Here is an 18,454-nt window from a genome sequence, read left to right on the forward strand (position 1 = left end):
TCGAAAATCCATTTATATTATTTTTAAAAATTAGAACATATTTTGTATTCCATCAGTAGAGATGTGGATGTAACAATTGATTTTTGGGGGCTGTATTTATTGATTCGTTGAAGATTGTAATCACTTTGCACTATCTTAAAATTTAAGGTTTTTTTACTCCAAAATTATTATAGGTTAGTTTTTGGCTTAGTGTAGAATGCTTAATTCTGATGTGGAGGTAATTAACAAACTTTTGTTGGGCACGTGTGACAGTGGATGGGCATGTAGCTAGTGGCTATCATATTGAATGGTGCAGATCTTTTCAGAAGATTGCTCAGTTACATGTAAGTGTATGGTTCGATATGCATTTTAAATAACCCAGAAACTCCTTTCTCGTGTTCTATCTAGTAAGAGGGAGGAAATTTAAAGCATATAAAGCTGGAGAAAATATACAATCTATTGTGGAGACAGAATGTAAATTTGTGAATAACATTTTTATATTTTTTAACCACACATTAATTAAAGTGTAAGCACCCTTAGTAAAAATTTAAAGATGATAAGATCAGGTTCAACTTTGGAACTAAAAGGAAAAAAGTGTAAGATGGAGATCACAGAGGTTGAGGTCCCACATCTGCCATACTTGCTGTTTCCTTTTAAAGTAGAGATAACACTGGTCTCACATGAGCATTGAGGATAGCTTAGGTTTCATGAAATGTAATAACATTTATTATACAGAAATGGAAAATGTTAGCACTGGGAGCACTAAGGTATTTGGTTTAAGTAGGAAATAGGTATAGATAAATGTTTTAATGCTGTAAGTGGAAAATTCAGAATTCCTGGTTTCTCTTAACTCAATGATATAATTACACTTGAACTATTCTGTTTTTTAAAAAAACTAACCCAAGAAGTACATTGATGCGTGTCCATGTATTCATGTAATACAGTTGTATGTATACTGCAAAAATAAAAAGCTAAAGAGCTCACAGACTGTAATGGAAATCACTATTGGAAAAGACACCATAAAAAAAGATACAAGACTAAGCTATAGACTGAGAGAGATGCTATTTGCAAAAGGTCAGTTTCAGATATATAAAGAATTCTTTTTAGGCCGGGCGCGGTGGCTCAAGCCTGTAATCCCAGCACTTTGGGAGGCCGAGGCGGGCGGATCACGAGGTCAGGAGATCGAGACCATCCTGGCTAACATGGTGAAATCCCGTCTCTACTAAAAAATACAAAAAACTAGCCGGGCGAGGTGGCGGGCGCCTGTAGTCCCAGCTACTCGGGAGGCTGAGGCAGGAGAAGGGCATGAATCCGGGAGGCGGAGCTTGCAGTGAGCTGAGATCCGGCCACTGCACTCCAGCCCGGGCCACAGAGCGAGACTCTGTCTCAAAAAAAAAAAAAAAAAAGAATTCTTTTTAAAGAAATCAATGAGAAAAAGACAAGCTGATAGAATAATGGGCAAAGGATATAAAGGGAAAACTAAATGTCCAATAGACATAAGAAAAATATTCATCTGGGCTAGTAATCGGGAGAAATACACATTTAAAAAATAGAGAAATAATGTTTTACATTTATTAGCTTGGCAAAAATTAGTAGTCTTGACAGTACCAACTGTTGTCAAGAATGTGGAGCAGTGGAACTCACATTGCTGATAAATACTTAATTAGGAGAGCAATTTAGCAATACTTAGCCAAGTGGATGTTGCTTGACTTAGAGGTTCTACTCTGGATGTTAACATAATGAAATACAATACACAAGGTGAGTAAATAAGGTAGAGCCGTGTGTATCAACATAGATAAATGTCAGCAATGTAATATTAAGTGAAAAAATTTGCAGAAGCTTACATTCAGTTTTACACCATTTTTAGTTTAAAATGTTCAAAGCAATACCATATGTAAAATACACAAGTAGCAAAAATATAAAAATATGCATGAGAATACTGCAACAAACTTAAGGCTAGTAATCTTTGTGGGAGGGATGGAAGGAGTAGGGCCAGAGGAGGGGTTTGCACAGGAGGCTTCATTGTATGTGTAGTATTAGAAATACTGGAATATTTCAAGTCCCTGTCGTTCTCTATTACCTCCTTCCTAGAGGTGACAGCATCTAATGGTTTAGTGTCTAGTGGTTCTGGACCTGTGCATATGGAAGTAGAATAGCATGGGCTCTGGGGTAAGGGTGCCTCGTTGTGCAAGGTGGCTATGATTATTACATGAACCCCTCCTTGTAAAGCACAGTGTGCTGCACTGCCTGGCACACGTCTGGTATCTACTGAGCACCTACAATTAGTGAAGTATGATATATAAATGGACTATATGGAGACTATGTTAATGTCTAGCACATAGTAGGCTCATAATACGTACAGAATAAATGCATGTTTAATAAATGAATGTATACACATAGTTTGGATTTTTCTTCTACAAATCGTACCTTTCACTTACTAGTATTTCTTGGTAATCTTCCATATCAAAATATACAGATTTATATAATTATTTTCACCACATTTTAAAAAATCTGATTTTAATTTTTAGTTTCAGGTTGGGCATGGTGACTCATGCCTGTAATCCCAGCACTTTGGGAGGCTGAGGTGGGTGGATCCCCTGAGGTCAGGAGTTCAAGACCAGCCTGACCAACATGGAGAAACCCCGCCTCTACTAAAAATACAAAAATTAGCCAGGGGTGGTAGTGCATGCCTATAATCCCAGCTGCTTGGGAGGCTGAGGCAGGAGAATCGCTTGAACCTGGGAGGCGGAGGTTGCAGTGAGCTGAGATTGTGCCCCTGCACTCCAGCCTGGGCAACAAGAGCAAAACTCCATCTCAAAAAAAAAAAAAAAAAAGAAATTTAGTTTCTTTTTGTGACTTGTTAGTTTCTTCCCTCCCCCTACCATTTTTTTTTTTTTTTTTTTTTTGAGAAAGGCTCTTGCTCTGTCGCCTTGACTAGAATGCAGTGGCGTGATCACGGCTCACTGCAACCTTGATCTCCAAGGCTCAAGCAATCCTTCCACCTCAGCCTCCCCAGTAGCTGGGACTACTGGTGTGCACCACCATGCCCAGCTAATTTTTGTATTTTTTTGTAGAGATGGGGTTTCGCCATGTTGCCCAGGCACGAACTCCTGGATTCAAGTGATCCTCCTGCCTTGGCCTCCCAAAGTGTTGGGACTATAGGTATGAGCCACCTCGCTTGGCTCTGATTTTTGAACTGATGTTTATCTTTCTCTTACTGACTTTTAGGAGTTCTTTCTACCTTTTGAATACTAACTCTTTGTTACGTATCCCATGTGTGTATATAGGTTCTTTTTCCTTCCACATTGTTACTTAGGATGTTTTTAGTATTTTTTTGTTGTTTGTAGAAGTTTTTTATTTTTATGTAGTAAATCCACTCAATATATAAAATTTATATTAAATTATTGTTATATCACATAAGATTATAATCTCTTACATTCTTGTCTAGGATATATATATATATATAGTTTTAGTTTTCATAGTTAGGTTATGCTGCAGTAATAAACTATCCCCAAATCTCACAGGCTCAAAACACCAAAGGTCCCTCTCGCTACTTGTCCACTCATGGACTGGCAGGGTAATTTGCTCCGCATCACTTCTGGAACATTACAGATAGCACAACTCTGAAGATTCTTGTTCTGGCAGTTAAGTGTCCTGGCCGAGAAGCAACACACATCACTTCTGCTAACAATTCACCAACCAAAACTTGTCTCCACAAGGGAGTAGGAAATACATCCTCTGTCTACCCAGAAGGGGAGGAGAACCAGATATAGGTGACTGGTACTAAAGAACATTACAGTTGTGTATGGACCGTTATTTTGTTTGGGGTTTGTTTTTAAATGTGGTAAGCAGTATAATGTAGCGGTCAGAAATTCAAGTTCTAGATCCAGACTACCTGATGAGTAACGAGTTACAGTAGTTAAACTGTTTCAGACTTGGAAAGTGGAGATAATAGTAGAGTTCTCCTCATAGGGTTATTGTGAAGATTAAATAGATTATAAATGTAAGGTACTTAGAATGTTGTGTCAGCTTGGGTCCTCTGAGGAGCAGGTGCCAAGGAGCAATTAGAGAGCAAGTGATGAGCTGGGGAAGTTGTCTGTGAGACAATGCTCTGGGGAGCTGGCAGAAGGAGGGAGAGCTGCGGACTGCAGGACCGACCCCTCTGGAGGAGAGGGAGAAGGAAGGAAGGCTGGGCAGGTGGAGGCGCAGGCTGTCAGGAGTATGGCCTTGGCATGAGTCTGGGCAGAGAGCCTGGCTGTGGGGCAGTGAAGTTCTAAGGAGGTCCCACCATGGCCTTGGCATGAGCCTGGTGATGGGTATCAGGTGTGCTGCAGATGATGCTGTAGGTCAGTTATGCCCCCTGCGGGTGGAGATCTGAGGGGCGTGTACTCATACCTGCCACATAAGCACACGATTAATATTAGCAATGTGGCTTATGAAACGGGAGTGTAACTTGGTTTTTTCCAAAAGGAAAACCAGTTACCCCAGTTACATTAATTGGATAATCTAGCTTTTTTTTTTTTTTCCTACTGATGGGAAATGGAAATGTTGCTTTTCTGTAGATGTGAAATGCTCTATTTGTGTAACAGTCTCCTGTGGATGGCCCTGTGCATGTGTGCTCTGACAGTGTGTAGTGGATCTTTGTGTGTGCCTAAGCTCTTGTGCTTTTGTGCCACTTTATCTGGGGTATAGTTGTAAATGTTGAATTTCTTGGTAAAGGATATTATGTTTTAAGTTTTGGTGGCCGTTGTCCAATTTTCTTTAAAGAGCTGTCCCAAGGTGCAGTCAGATAACAGTATAGAGCACCAGCTTCCTCATGTCCCCAGCAGCACTGAGAGGTGGAAGATAGTGCCTCACTGATGGTTTTTTTCACACTTCGTTAATTATGGTTGAGAGAGAATATTTTTCAGATTGTATTGGACATTGATATTTGTAAATTGTTCTTTCCTTTTGCCCAGTTTTCTACTGAGTGGTTCATAGTTTCTCATGGATATCCAAGAGTTCTGGATATGTAGAGGTGGAGGGTCAATCTCATCACTTTCTTGTTTTAAAAATCTTCCATGGTTTTGTCGTCACTACGGGCTCAAACGCCTTGGCATGACATACAAAGCCCTCACTTCTGAACCACCCTACTTCCGACCTGATCTCCCATGATCCCTGGCTATGCGGTGCGTTTGCGCTTTCCTGTCCAAGTGCTTCCTTCATGTTGTTTTCTTCCTTAAAATGCCGTTTCCCTTTTTCTCCAACACAGTGCTTCTCACACCTTGAGGATCATAAGGACCTGTGTTTTCATTTTATTTTTTATATATATTTTTGGGCCTATCCCCCCAAAGATTTTGATTTCAGTGTCCAGAGTGAGGCCTGATCTCATTTTCTTTATCTGAATGATGACAATGTTGAAAAGAGATTTCAAAAATTCTGTACAATCCTGTATGTGTGTTGTCCTTGACATATTCTTTCTTGGAAAGAATCATACTTTGTCTTGTAATGTATGAATAGACTGATATGGAACGGGGAGGGGAAGCTGCCCCCTCCGATGGTTGTGGAGCTGTGTGGGATTGGGAAGCACTGCCCGCCCAGCTCGCCCCTCACATGCTTTGTGGCACGCATTCCTTCAGACTCGCTCTTTTGTGGTGTCTTGAAGGGTGTTCTATGTAACCATTGAGAAGACTCTGATGTTGAGTTGACGTTCCTTCTTTATATGTTTATGTTTTCCATTAGGTTCTAAAGTCATCCTGAGCTAGGACTGGGACTCGTGCATTTTTAGATTTCCCATGTTTGCCCATAGTAGATGCTCGGTAAATTTTTGCTATAATTAAATTAGGAGCTATCTGAAAAAGAAAGAAATAAGAGATATTTGAAACAAAGTTTTAAACTGTAAAAAACCATGTAGATGTGAGTAGTTAATATGAAGAATACTGATTTTTCCATTTTATTCACTTTTTGCTTAATTTAAAAAATGCTGTTAGAACCCTTTAGAAGGCAAGAAGTGTTAGAACTTTTGGAGAGACATTTTGCTTTTATTGAGCCTGTTTTAAAGAACAATTGTTTCTTCGACAATGTACAACAGTATTCTACTGTTTTCCTCCGTGAAATGTGAGAAAGAGAATATACTTGTCTGTGTCTTTAGGCAGAGATATCTCTATGGGTCTGTGGAAATAGCTACATGTAGATAGTGTGATTTGTTCACAATTTAGGTGCCTGAAACACTGATTGTTTTGTTATGTATTTTTTTGCAAGTTCCTAACGTCAATGGGTTTTTTCTTTTATTTATAGACTTTAAAGCCTATTATTCCTAAGATTCTATGAGAATGTGTTTCGTAAGAGAGAGGAGATTTTGGCTAGGTGTGATGGTTCATGCGTATAATCCCAGCCCTTTGGGAGGCAGAGGCAGGCAGATTGTTTGAGCCCAGGAGTTCAAGACCATCTTGAGCAACATAGTGAAACTTTGTCTTTCCAAAGAAATGCACAAATTAGCTTGGCATGGTGGTGTGTGCCTGTAATCCCAGCTACTCGGAAGGCTGAGATGGGAGAATTGCCCGAGCCCGGGAGGTAGAGGCTGCAGTGAACTATGATTTCACCACTGCAGTGCAGCCTTGGCCACAGAGCAAGACCCTGTCTTAAAAAAAAAAAAAAAAAAAAAGAAAAGAAAAGAAAAGAAAAAGGAAATGGAGATTTTTCTCCAGTCTGTCTTTACATACCATGAGAGATTCTTATTTTCCGTCTTTTTGTTTGAGAGAAAAGAGTAGCAGCAGTCTTACCAGAGTGTATTTCACTTCTATAAGTCAAGAACAGTTTAGTTCCTAGTGAACTATGAGGAAATTTAAAAATTGAGGTTGGTGGACTTGAACTTTTTGAAGGCTGCTTTGTCCCTTATCTAATTCATTCCTTCCCCTTGGGAGCCAATCCTTGAGATGCCTCAGAGCTTAGCTGCAGATTCCCACTGTTCACAGTGGTGATGTTTAGGCCGCAGTGGACTCCCGTTTACTCCCATTGCCACAGACTGTCTTGCATCCCACCAGATCCTCCAGCCCCTGGTGCCCTTATAGTCTCAGGGAGCTTGGGGACTTTGACCACTCCCGGAGCTTTTGCGAAGAAATTTAGGGCTCCTCTTTTTCACCAGTTATAGGATTCCTTCAGTCATTAAACAAGTTTCTCTTCCCCTTAACCCGTAGGTGCCCTGGGCTTTTTGTTTCTGTGTCTGCAAACCAGTGTCAACCAGATTTTTCCAGATGTCCTTCTACACCTCTCCCCACGTGGCCACACCTGTTCCCTGCCAGGTCTAGCAGAGACAGTATTGGTGGGCATTGGCCCATCACTTGGAACTTGAGGCTCATCCTTGGGATTTCCCTTAATTTTTGTTTTTGTTTTGTAAATTTGGAAGGTCTTAATTTTTGTGTAACCTTTATGTTTTTGTCCTGAGAATTTCAATGTAACATGATATGAAAAATTCAGGTCTGTGTTGCTAATACAAAATTTTAATTTTTCTTTACAGGTCAACTTTGTAGTGTGCCAACTCTTTGCCTTGCTAGCAGCCATTTGGTTTCGAACTTATCTACATTCAAGCAAAACTAGCTCTTTTATAAGACATGTAGTTGCTACCCTTTTGGGCCTTTATCTTGCACTTTTTTGCTTTGGATGGTAAGTAACTATTTTGATCCTTTTAAAATGAAGACTATTTGGATATATTTGAGAATTGAGTGTGTGGAAAGATACAGTATGTAGGGTGTTGTTCTTACATTTACTTAAAAGTTTTTTTTCCAGGCCAACTTTTAAATTTTTATTTTTAAAACAAAAAATAACGAATGGGAAATGGACTCTCTCTCTCTCTTAGTTAGTCTTAGAGGAAAATTTACTATTTATAATTTATGAAAAGACAGATGAAAAGTATATAAAGGCATTTTATCCTGTCATGAGTAGTTCTTTACACCTATTTTGCAAATCTTTTATACTGACAGAAAAGCCATTTAAAATGTGTTTTTCTTTGTTGTCTGTTTTTTCTCTGGGCAAGTAGCTTTTAAGAGCCTGATAAAGCCTATTGATAGAACATTACTGCTATTTTTTAGATTCTGCCATTAGCAAAAAGAGGCTTTTTGTTTGTTCATTTGTCTGTTCTTCATGGGGAAGAATTATTTATGATGGAAAGCTTTTATTTCTGACTTTTCAGATGGATGTTGGTATTTTCTTTCATTAGGTCTCTTTCTCAGTCCTCAAGGCTACCCTGAGAGTCTTAAATACAGAAATACTGAAGTAACAAACAAATGTTAGCTGTGCGTGCAGAAGAAATCAGAAGGGTACACTGTCTTGGCAAAACAGCAGAAACTCTCAGTGGCAGTCTCTTTGTGGTCTCTTCCTGAGCTTGCTTTCTTATGTGAGCCCTTGTGCTGCGTGCTCATCTGCTGTAGTGCTCGCCATTCACAGTGAAGGACTTCCAGGCTTGCTCTTCTGCAGATTGTTGTTTGATATCAGAATTCCCTGAGAGGATGAAAATGCACTCACTCGGTCTGTGCCTTAGTAGTTTCCTGTTGTGGGTTGTAGAATCTGGGACTTTAATGACGCTTTTGTGTTTGTTCTAGGATGTTGTTTTTTGCTGGTTATGAGGATTGGAATACACTGATATTTCTTAATCTAATTTTTGCCTCTGGCAATTACAAGTGTTTCCTAGAAACTCATGAAAAATTAATTAGGGATAATTTATTCAGTCTCTACCATATTGCCTCTGATAGGCACTGCCCTGGTAGACAGTGTTTAGTATTGAGATTTAAATATGACCTCTTAAATAAGACCCAAGTCTGGTCTTTTTTGCTTCGTTGATATCACATTTATATCATCACAGTTTTTTAAGGTTTCTCAGGTGATACTATTTAAACTATAGAGTAGTGTATATTTTTCAAACTTGTGATTATGGAGCTTTTCAAACATAAAGGTACAAAGAACAATATAGTGAGCCCTCATATGCCCATCACTCAGCTTCAACAGTTATTAAAATTCTACCATTCTCGTTTTATCCTTTCCAACTTATTTTTGTAGAGTATTTTAAAGCATATCCCAGTCTATGCATTTCATCCACAAATAACTTTGATATTCAGTATATATTTGGGTAGCATATTTCCATAATGCATTGGGAAAGGCTTATAGTTCATATTGGCCAACTCCAGGGGACACCATTCACTCTGTGGTCTATGGAGACAGAGTAGAAGATAAAAATATAAATAGTATCTCCTACAGTTGTGTAACATGGAGGTACTGCCAAAGATGAGGAGGCATCTCTTAAAAATCTTTTACTAAGGAAGTGTTCTCTTGCTGTGAAGCCTTCTTGGATGCCTTGTAACACAATGTCACAAGTAACCCGACACTGTTAGTGTCAGGTAGTCTGAAGTACTTCAAATTATATGTGATAACCAGGATTTCTTCTTTTTTCAATTTTTTAAGACAGGGTCTCACTTTGTTGCCCATGCTGGAGTGCAGTGACGTGATCACAGCTCACTGCAGCCTCAATCTCCTGAGCTCAGGTGATCGATCCTCCCACCTCAGCCTCCCGGGCAGCTGGGATTATAGGTGCGTGCCACCACACCCGGCTAATTTTTTGTAGAGGTGGAGTTTCGCCATGTTGTCCAAACTGGTCTTGAACTCCCAGACTCAAGCAGTCTGCCCACCTTGACTTCCCAAAGTGTTGGGATTATAGGCGTGAGCCACTGTGCCCAGCCAGGATTCTTATTTTTATTTTTCAAAAGAGTTCTCTATTTTTTTCTTAAAGGAGAAAGCTTTCTGTATTCTTTCTTTGGAAAGAGGGATTATTTATGCCTCTGTACCATGTGTAAGATCACTCTTCGTTAATTGGAATTAACTAATAGGGATATATTCTTTTGATTTGCATTTCAGTATTTTCTTTTGTAGGCTCAAAAACAATTGTATCTGCTATTGATTTTGACAACTTCTCTTTTGGAAAACATGTTAGTACTCTGTAAATATACAGGCATGCCTCAGAGATATTGCAGATTTGATTCCAGACCACCACAATATAGTGAATATCATAATAAAGCAAGTCACATAAGCTTTTTTTGGTTTCCCAGTGCAATTAAAAGTTATATTTACCCTATATTCTAGTCTATTAAGTATGCAATATAATTATGTCTAAAAAATGTATATACCTTAATTGAAAAATTTTTTGTTGGTAAATAATACTAAGGATCATCTGGGCCTTCAGTGGGTTGTAATCTCTTTGTTGGTAGAAGATCTTGTTTGATGTTGATGGCTGCTCGCTTACCAGAGTGTTATCTGCTGAAGGTTTGGGTTGCTGTGGCAAATTCTAAAAATAAGGCAACAATGAACTTTTACCATAGTGATCGACTCTTCTTTTCACAAAAGATTTCTCTGTAGCATGTGATGCTGTTTGATAGCCTTTTACCCACAGTAGAACTTTCAAAATCGGAGTCAAACCCTGCTGCTGCTTTGTCAGCTAAGTTTATGTAATATTCTAAATTCTGAATTAAAAGTAGAGTCCAAGATGGCTGATTAGAGACTTTCAGTGTGCATCAGCCACTTGGAAATAGCATGATAGTACATAAAGATCAACTCTCTGAGCTTTAATTCAAGAAGGAAAACAGGAATTCACCAGAATTGTGAAGGACACCTCAGATCCTGAAGGGAATGCTAGCAAACAGCCCCAGTACGTGAGAGAGGCAGGGAGCCCTTCTCTATTGCTTACCTTTCCACTGGGGATCTGAGCAACCCACTCTGAGGGAGAGCACTTTGTTTCTCCCAAGCCCTGGAGCCAACTTGGGGAGAGGGTTTGAGACACTGTGAGAAACAGACATCATGAAAAGCTGCAGACATTCTCTCAGACCTGAGATGGAAAACAGGACTCCGTTTTTAATCCAGGCACGTATGAAGCCAGCCATTCCTTGGTGACTCAGCAGCATGGCCGTGCAGGCATTTCAGTCTTGGTCCAGAGATTAGAGCACCTGCTCTGGAGTAGGGTAGGGGCCTCCACAGCTAGAACTGTGGAAAGTGCCTCAGCTGTAGGGCTAGAATTGTGCTTTCCTCCATTGCAAGACTGGGTCAGGAGGAGAGCTGCTAAGTTGCAGTTTCTCCTGGGCAGCAAGACTTGTAGCCAAGGCCAGCTTGGTGACCTGAAACTGATCCATGTGTGCCATTGTTGGGTGCCCCACTCTGCTCTACTGATACTGTGGTATGACAGGGCCCTCTCTACTCCACCTGCAGGCAGAAATCCAGACATTTGAGAGCACCTGTTTGCCTGGACCAGCAGACTGAGCCACCCCACCCTTCCTGGACATAGATCGTGGTACAGTGAGGCTCTCTCTGCTCCACACCCAGGCAAATCTACAGGCATTCAGAGCTTCTGTCTGTCTGGTTCAGCAGCCTGAGCCGCCGCACTCTTCCTGGACGTAGATTGTGGTTCAAGGGGACCCTCTGTGTTCCATGCCCAGGCAGGTTTCCAAGCATCTGGAATGGCAACTCTTCTAGATTAGAAGTTTAAGCCATCTCCCATTCCTATGTAGAGAACATGGAGCCCAGATGGTTTCCAAGCTGCATGCCTAGGCACAATCCTGCGTTCTTGGTGGCTGCCCTCTGGATTCTCCCTTGGCACTAGTGTCTGTGCCTGCCACTGGGGAATCTGTAGGCTAGCCTGCTCTGTTTGGCCCTGCTCTTTGTGGCCCCTGCCCCTCTGGGGCTGAATAGGGAGCTCAGACCACTATATACTCCACAAACCAGCTTATTGCCTGAGGCAGTAGAGAGCTTCTGCTAGTAAACAAGGATCGAGTATATACTCAGCTGTGTTGGCTGCAGCCAGCTTTCACTTATAAGCACCATCTGTGGGCTTGTAGGTTGAACTCCACAGCCCAATCTCATTAAGGAGGGAGAAAAAGGAAAAAGGAAAGAAAAAATAACATGATAGGGAAAGAAAGAAAAAGAAAAAAATCTTACCTGCATGAAAATAATTACAAAAATTAGAAGTGACAGCATCTCTAGATGAGAAAGAACCAGTGTAAGAATTTTGGCATTATGTAGTGACACCACTAAATGATTGCACTAGATCTCCAGCAATGGACCCTAACCAAAATGGAAACTCAGAAATGACAGATAAAGAATCAAATCCATGGATTGCAAGGAAGCTTAGTGAGATCCAAGACAAAGTTGAAAGTCAACACAAAGAAACTTCTAAGGCAATCCAGGAAATGAAGGAAGAGATAAACATCTGTAAAAGAAATCAGTCAGAGCTTTTGGAATTGAAAAACTCACTCAAGGAATTTCAAAATACAATTGAAAGCTCTATCAATAGACTGGACCAAGCAGAGAAAAGAATTTCAGAGCTTGAAGACCAGTCTTTGGAACTAACCCAATCAGACAAAAATAAAAAAGAATTTTAATAAATGAACAAAATCTTCAAGAAATATGGGATTATGTGAAGCAACCAAATGTACAAATTATTAGCATTCCTGAGAGAGAAGGAGAAAAAGTAAACAACCTGGAAAATGTATTTGAGGAAATAATTCAGGAAAACTTCCCTAATCTTGCTAGAAGTAGCCATCCATATATAAGAAATCCAGAAAACATCCACAAGATAGTATATAAAATGAATAACACCAAGGCGTATAGTCACCAGACTGTCCAAGGTCAGTGCTAAGGAAAAAATCTTAAAGGTAGCTTGAGAAAAAGGGCAAGCCATATAAAAGGGAACCTCATCAGGGCTAACCTTACAAGCCAGGACAGATTGGAGAGCTATTTTCAGCATTCTTAAAGACGTTCCAACTAAGAATTTCTCAACCCACCAAACTAAACTTCTTAAGTGAAGAAGAACTAGACTCTCTTCTAGACAAGCAAGCACTAAGGGAATTTATTACTACCAGACCAGCCTTAGCTCCTTAAGGGAGTTCTAATACAGAAACAAAAGAACAATACCTGCTACCATAATAACAGCATAAATATATAGCCCACAGACCCTGTAAAGCAGCCACACGATAGAAACTGCAAAGCAACTAGCTAACAATGTCATGATAGAATGAAAACCTCACGTATCAATATTAGCTTTGAATATAAATGACCTACATGCTCCACTTAAAAGGCACAGAGTGGCAGGTGGAATAAAAACAAAAGACTTATTCTTGTGTGGTCTTCAAGAGACCCATCTCACACATAATGACACCCATAGGCTCAAAGTAAAGGGTTGGAGAAAGATCTACTATGCAAATGGGGGGGAAAAAAACTGCAGAGGTTGCTTGCTATTCTTATATATGATAAAACAGACTTTAAACCAGCAACAGTAAAAAAAATAAATAAATAAAAATAAGAGTATTACATAATGAATCCTACATGCATAAAATCATAAAATTACATACAATTCTACCTGAATAAAATTACATAAAATTCTACCTCTCAAGGGTTCAACTCAAGAAGAAGACTTAACTATCCTAAGTATGTACGTGTGCAACATTGGAGCACTTAGATTGATAAGACAGGTACTTCTAGACCTATGAAAAGACTTAGCCACACAATAATAGTGGGGAACTTTAACTCCCACTGACAACATTAGACAGATCAGTGAGGCAGAAAACTAATTAATTAATTCTGGACTTATAGTCATCACTTGACTAAGTGGACCTAATAAACATTACAGAATACTCCACCCATCAGCCACAGGATATACATTCTTCTTACCTGCACATGGAATGTACTTCAAGATCAACCACATGCTCAGGCATAAAGCAAGTCTCAATACCTTCAGAAAAACTGAAATCATACTGTCTATGCTCTTGGACCACAGTTGAGTAAAAATGGAAATAATACCAAGAAGATCTCTCAAAACCACATAATTACATGGAAATTAAACAATTTGCTCCTGAATTGCTTTTGGATAAACAATGAAATCAAGGCAGAAGCATAAAAATTCTTTGAAACAAATGAAAACATAGACATAATATACCAAAATCTCTGGGATGCAGCAAAAGCATGTTAAGAGGAAAGTACACAGTGATAAACACCACTTCAAAAAGTTAGATCTCAAAATAATGATCTAACATCACACCTAGAGGAACTAGAGAAACGAGAACTAACCCCAAAGCTAGCAGAAGAAAAGAAATCACTGAAATCAGAGCTGAACTGAATGAAATTGAGACCCAAAAATCCAACCAAAGACCCAACAAAACCAAAAGTTTGTTCTTTAAAAGGGTAAACAGGACCAATAGATTGCAAGCTAGATTAACAAAGAGAGAAAATCCAAATAAGCATAATCAGAAATGACAAAGGTGACATTACAACTGACCCCACAGAAATACAAAAAGATCCTCAGAGACTATTATAAGCATCTCTGTGCACACAAACTAGAAAATCTAGGGGAGATGGATAAATTCCTGGAAATACACAGTCTTCTAAGATTGAATCAGGAAGAAATTGAAACACTGAACAGACCAATATTGAGTTCTAAAATTGAACCTGTAATGAAAAACCTACCAACCACAAAAAAGCCCTTGACCAGATGGATTTACAGCTGATTTCTATTAGATGTATAAAGAAGAGCTGGCGGCCGGGCATGGTGGCTCACACTTGTAATCCCTGCACTTTGGGAGGCCAAGGTGGGTGTATTACCTGAGCTCAGGAGTTTGAGAACAGCCTGGCCAACATGGGAAAACCCCATCTCTATTAAAAATACAAAAATTAGCCAGGCGTGGTGGCACACGTCTGTAATCCCAGCTACTTGGGAGGCTGAGGCAGGAGAATTGCTTGAGCTCAGGAGACAGAGGTTGCAGTGAGCCAAGATCATGCCACTGCACTGCAGCCTGGGCAACAGAGTGAGACTCAGTCTCAAAAAAAACTGGAATCATTTCATTGAGAACAGGAATGAGAGAAGGATGTCCACTCTCACCACTCCTGTTCAACATAGTTCTGGAAGTGCTAGCCACAGCAATTAGACAAGAGAAAGAAATAGAAGGCATCCAAATAGGAAAAGAAGAAATCAAACTCTTGGTCTTTGCTGATGATATGATTCTATACTTAGAAAACCCTAAGGACTCCTCCAGAAGGCTGTTAGAACTGGTAAATGATTGTAGCAAGATTTCAGGCTATAAGATCGATGTACAGAAATCAGCAGCTTTTCTATATACCAATAATGTTCAAGCTGAGCGCCAAATCAAGAATGTAATCTCATTTACAGTAGCCACACAGATAAAAAAATTACCTAGGAATACATCTAACTAGGGAGGTGAAAGATGTTTACAAGGAGAGCTTCAAAACACCACTAAAAGAAATCATAGATGACACAACAAATGGAAAAACCTCTCAGCTTATGGATTGGAGGAGTCAATGCCACTAAAATGGCCATACTGCCCAAAGCAATTCGTATCAAACTACCAATGTCATTTTTCACAGAATTGGAAAAAAACTATGCTAAAATTCATATGGAACCAAAAAAAGAGCCCGAATAGCCAAAGCAATCTCAAGCAAAATGAACAAAGCTGGAGGCATCACACTACATGACTTAAAACTATACTATAAGGATACAGTAACCAAAACAGCATGATACTGGTACAAAACAGATATAAACCAATGGAACAGAATAGAGGACTGCAAAATAAAGCCACACACCTACAGCCATCTAATCGTCAACAAAATTGACAAAAATAAAGAGTGGGGAAAGGACTCCCTAGTCAATAAATGATGCTGGTATAATTGGCTAGTCATATGCAGAGGAATGAAACTGGACCCCTACCTTCCACCATGTACAAAAATTAACTCAAGATAGATTAAAGATTTAAATGTAAGACCTCAAACTATAGGAATCCTGAAAAAAAAAAAAGCAAGGAACATCATTTTATCTGGGTATTGACCTTGGGAAAGGATTTATGACTAAAGTCCTCAAAAGCAATTGCAAGAAAAACAAAAATTGACAAGTGGAACCTAATTAGAACCAAAAAACTTCTGCACAGCAAAAAAAACTATCAGCAGAGTAAACAGACCACCTACAGAATGGGAGAAAATATTTGCTAACTATAGATTTGACAAAGGTTTAATATCCAGAATCTATAAGGAACTTAAACAGTTGAACAGGCAAAAAGCAAATAATCCCATTAAAAATGGGCAAAAGGCATGAAAAGACACTTTTCGAAAGAAGACATACAAGTGTTCAACAAACATGAAAAAATTACTCCGCATTATTAATCATCAGAGAAATGCAAATCAAAACCACAACGAGATACCATCTCATACCAGTCAGAATAGTTATTATTAAAAAGTCAAAACACAACGGATATTGGCAAGGCTATGGAGAAAAGGGAATGCTTCATACAGTGTTGGGAAAGTAAGTTAGTTCGGCCACTGTGGAAAGCAGTTTGCAGATTTTTTAAAGAACTTAAAACAACTACAGTTTGACCCAGCAATTCCGTTACTGGGTATATACCCCAAGGAAAACAAATTATTCTGCCAAAAAGACACATGCATTTCCCTGTTAAACACAGCACTATTCACAATAGCAAAGACATGGAATCAACCTAGATACTCATCAATGCTGGACTGGACTAAGAAAATGTGGTACATATATACCATGGAATACCACACAGCTATAAAAAAGAATGAAATCATACCCTTTGGGGCAACATGGATGGAGTTGGAGGCCATTATCCTATGCAAATTAACATAGGAACACAAAACCAAATATTGCATGGTCTCACTTATAAGTGGGAGCTAAACATTGGGTACTCATGGACATAGAGATGGCAACAATAGTCACTAGGGACTACTAGAGATGGGAGATAAGGTGGGGAGCAATAGTTGAAAAACTGACTGTTGGGTACTATGCTCAGTACCTGGGTGATGGGATCATTCATACCCTAAACCTCATCATTATGGAATATACCCAGGTACTGCACATGTATCCCCTGAATCTAAAATAGAAGTTGGAAAGAAAATGTTTTTGTTGTTATTCCAACAATGTTCACAGTATCTTTACCAGGAGTAGACTCCATCTGAAGAAATCACTTTCTTTGCTCATCCATAAGAAGCAATTACTCATCTGTTGAAGTTTTGTCATGAGATTGCAGTAATTGGTCACATCTTTAGGCTTCACTTCTAGTTTTCCTGCTATTTTCCACCACATCTGCAGTTACTTCCTCCACTGAAGTCTCGAACCCCTCAGTGACATCCATGAGGGTTGGAATCAACCTCTTCCAAACTGTTGCTAATGTTTATGTCTTGACCTCCTCCCATGAATCACAAATGTATTTAATGCCATCTAGAATGGTGAATCCTTTCCGAAAGTTTTCAATTTAGTTTGCCTAGATCCATCAGAGGAATCACTATCTATGGCAGCTATAGCCCTACGAAATGCATTTCTTAAATAATGAGACTTGAAAGTCAGAATTACTCCCTGATCTGCAGGCTGCATAATGGGTATTGTGTTAGCAGGTATGGAAACAACATTAATCTCTTTGTCCACCTCTGTCAGAGCTCTTGGATGATCAGGTGCATTGTCAATATACAGGAATATTTTGAAAGAAATCTTTTTTCTGAGCAGTGGATCTCAACAAGGGGCTTATAATATTCAGTAAACAATGCTGCAGAGCTGCTGTGGTTCAGACTTTGTTTTTCCATTAACAGAGCACAGGCAGAATCGATTTAGTGTAATTCTTACTGGCTTTAGCATTTTGGAATGGTAAATGAACATTGGCTTCATCTTAAAGTCACCAGCTGCATTAGCCTGTCCTTTGAAGCTTTGAAATTAAGCATTGACTTCTCCTCTCTAGCTATGAAAGTTCTCTATGACATCTTCTTCCAGTAGGAGGCTATTTGATCTACACTGCAAATCTTTTGCTTAGTGTAGCCGCCTTCATTAGTGATCTTAGTTAGATCTTCTGGGTAACTCGCTACAGCATCTAGATAACCTCAGCACTTGCTACTTCACCTTGGGTTTTTATTTCTGGAGATGGCTTCTTTCCTTAAACATCATGAGCCAGTGTCTGCTACCTTCAAAATTTTCTTCTGCAGCTTCACCTCTCTCCACCTTACTAGAATTGAAGAGAGTTAGGGTCTTGATCTGGACTAGGCTTTGACTTAAGGAATGTTTGGCTGGTTTGAGCTTCTGTCCAGACAATTAAACTTTCTCTATATTAGCAGCAATGCTGTTGTGCTTTCTTATCATTTGTGTGTGTTCAGTGGAGTAGCACTCTCAGTTTCCTCCTATAACTTTTTCTTTGTATTTACAACTGGTGCAAGAAGCTTAGCTTTCAGCCTGTCTTGGCTTTTGACATACCATCGTCACTAAGCTTAATCACTTTTGGCTTTTGATTTAACGGTGAGAGACATACAACTTTTCCTTTCACTTGAACACTTAGAGGCCATTGTAGGTTAATTAATTGGCCTAATTTAAATAATTGTTGTCTCTCCGGAATGGGGAAGCCTCAGGAGAGGGAGAAAGACAGAGGAAGACAGAGACTGCTGGTCAGTGGAGCAGTCAGAACACACC

At 39.5% G+C, this 18,454-nt stretch overlaps 1 protein-coding gene across 4 annotated transcripts in view; it reads left to right on the forward strand.

The window, feature by feature from the left end:
- Positions 1 to 18,454, forward strand: part of MBOAT2 (membrane bound O-acyltransferase domain containing 2) — a 153,335-nt gene that overhangs the window by 32,157 nt on the left and 102,724 nt on the right. For 3 of the 4 annotated variants that reach the window (XR_004054436.1, XR_749744.2, XM_010379688.2), the window contains exon 2: positions 7,475 to 7,620. The exons of the other annotated variant lie outside the window; for it this stretch is intronic. Coding sequence is in view for 1 of the 3 variants with exons in the window: in XM_010379688.2 (XP_010377990.2) it covers positions 7,475 to 7,620 (146 nt within the window). In the remaining 2 variants the exon portion in view is untranslated. The remainder of the gene's footprint in view (positions 1 to 7,474; positions 7,621 to 18,454) is intronic. 4 annotated transcript variants of the gene reach the window in all.

The sequence above is a fragment of the Rhinopithecus roxellana genome, chromosome 17 (genome assembly GCF_007565055.1).
Source record: "Rhinopithecus roxellana isolate Shanxi Qingling chromosome 17, ASM756505v1, whole genome shotgun sequence".
In the NCBI taxonomy this organism is placed as follows: domain Eukaryota; kingdom Metazoa; phylum Chordata; class Mammalia; order Primates; family Cercopithecidae; genus Rhinopithecus; species Rhinopithecus roxellana.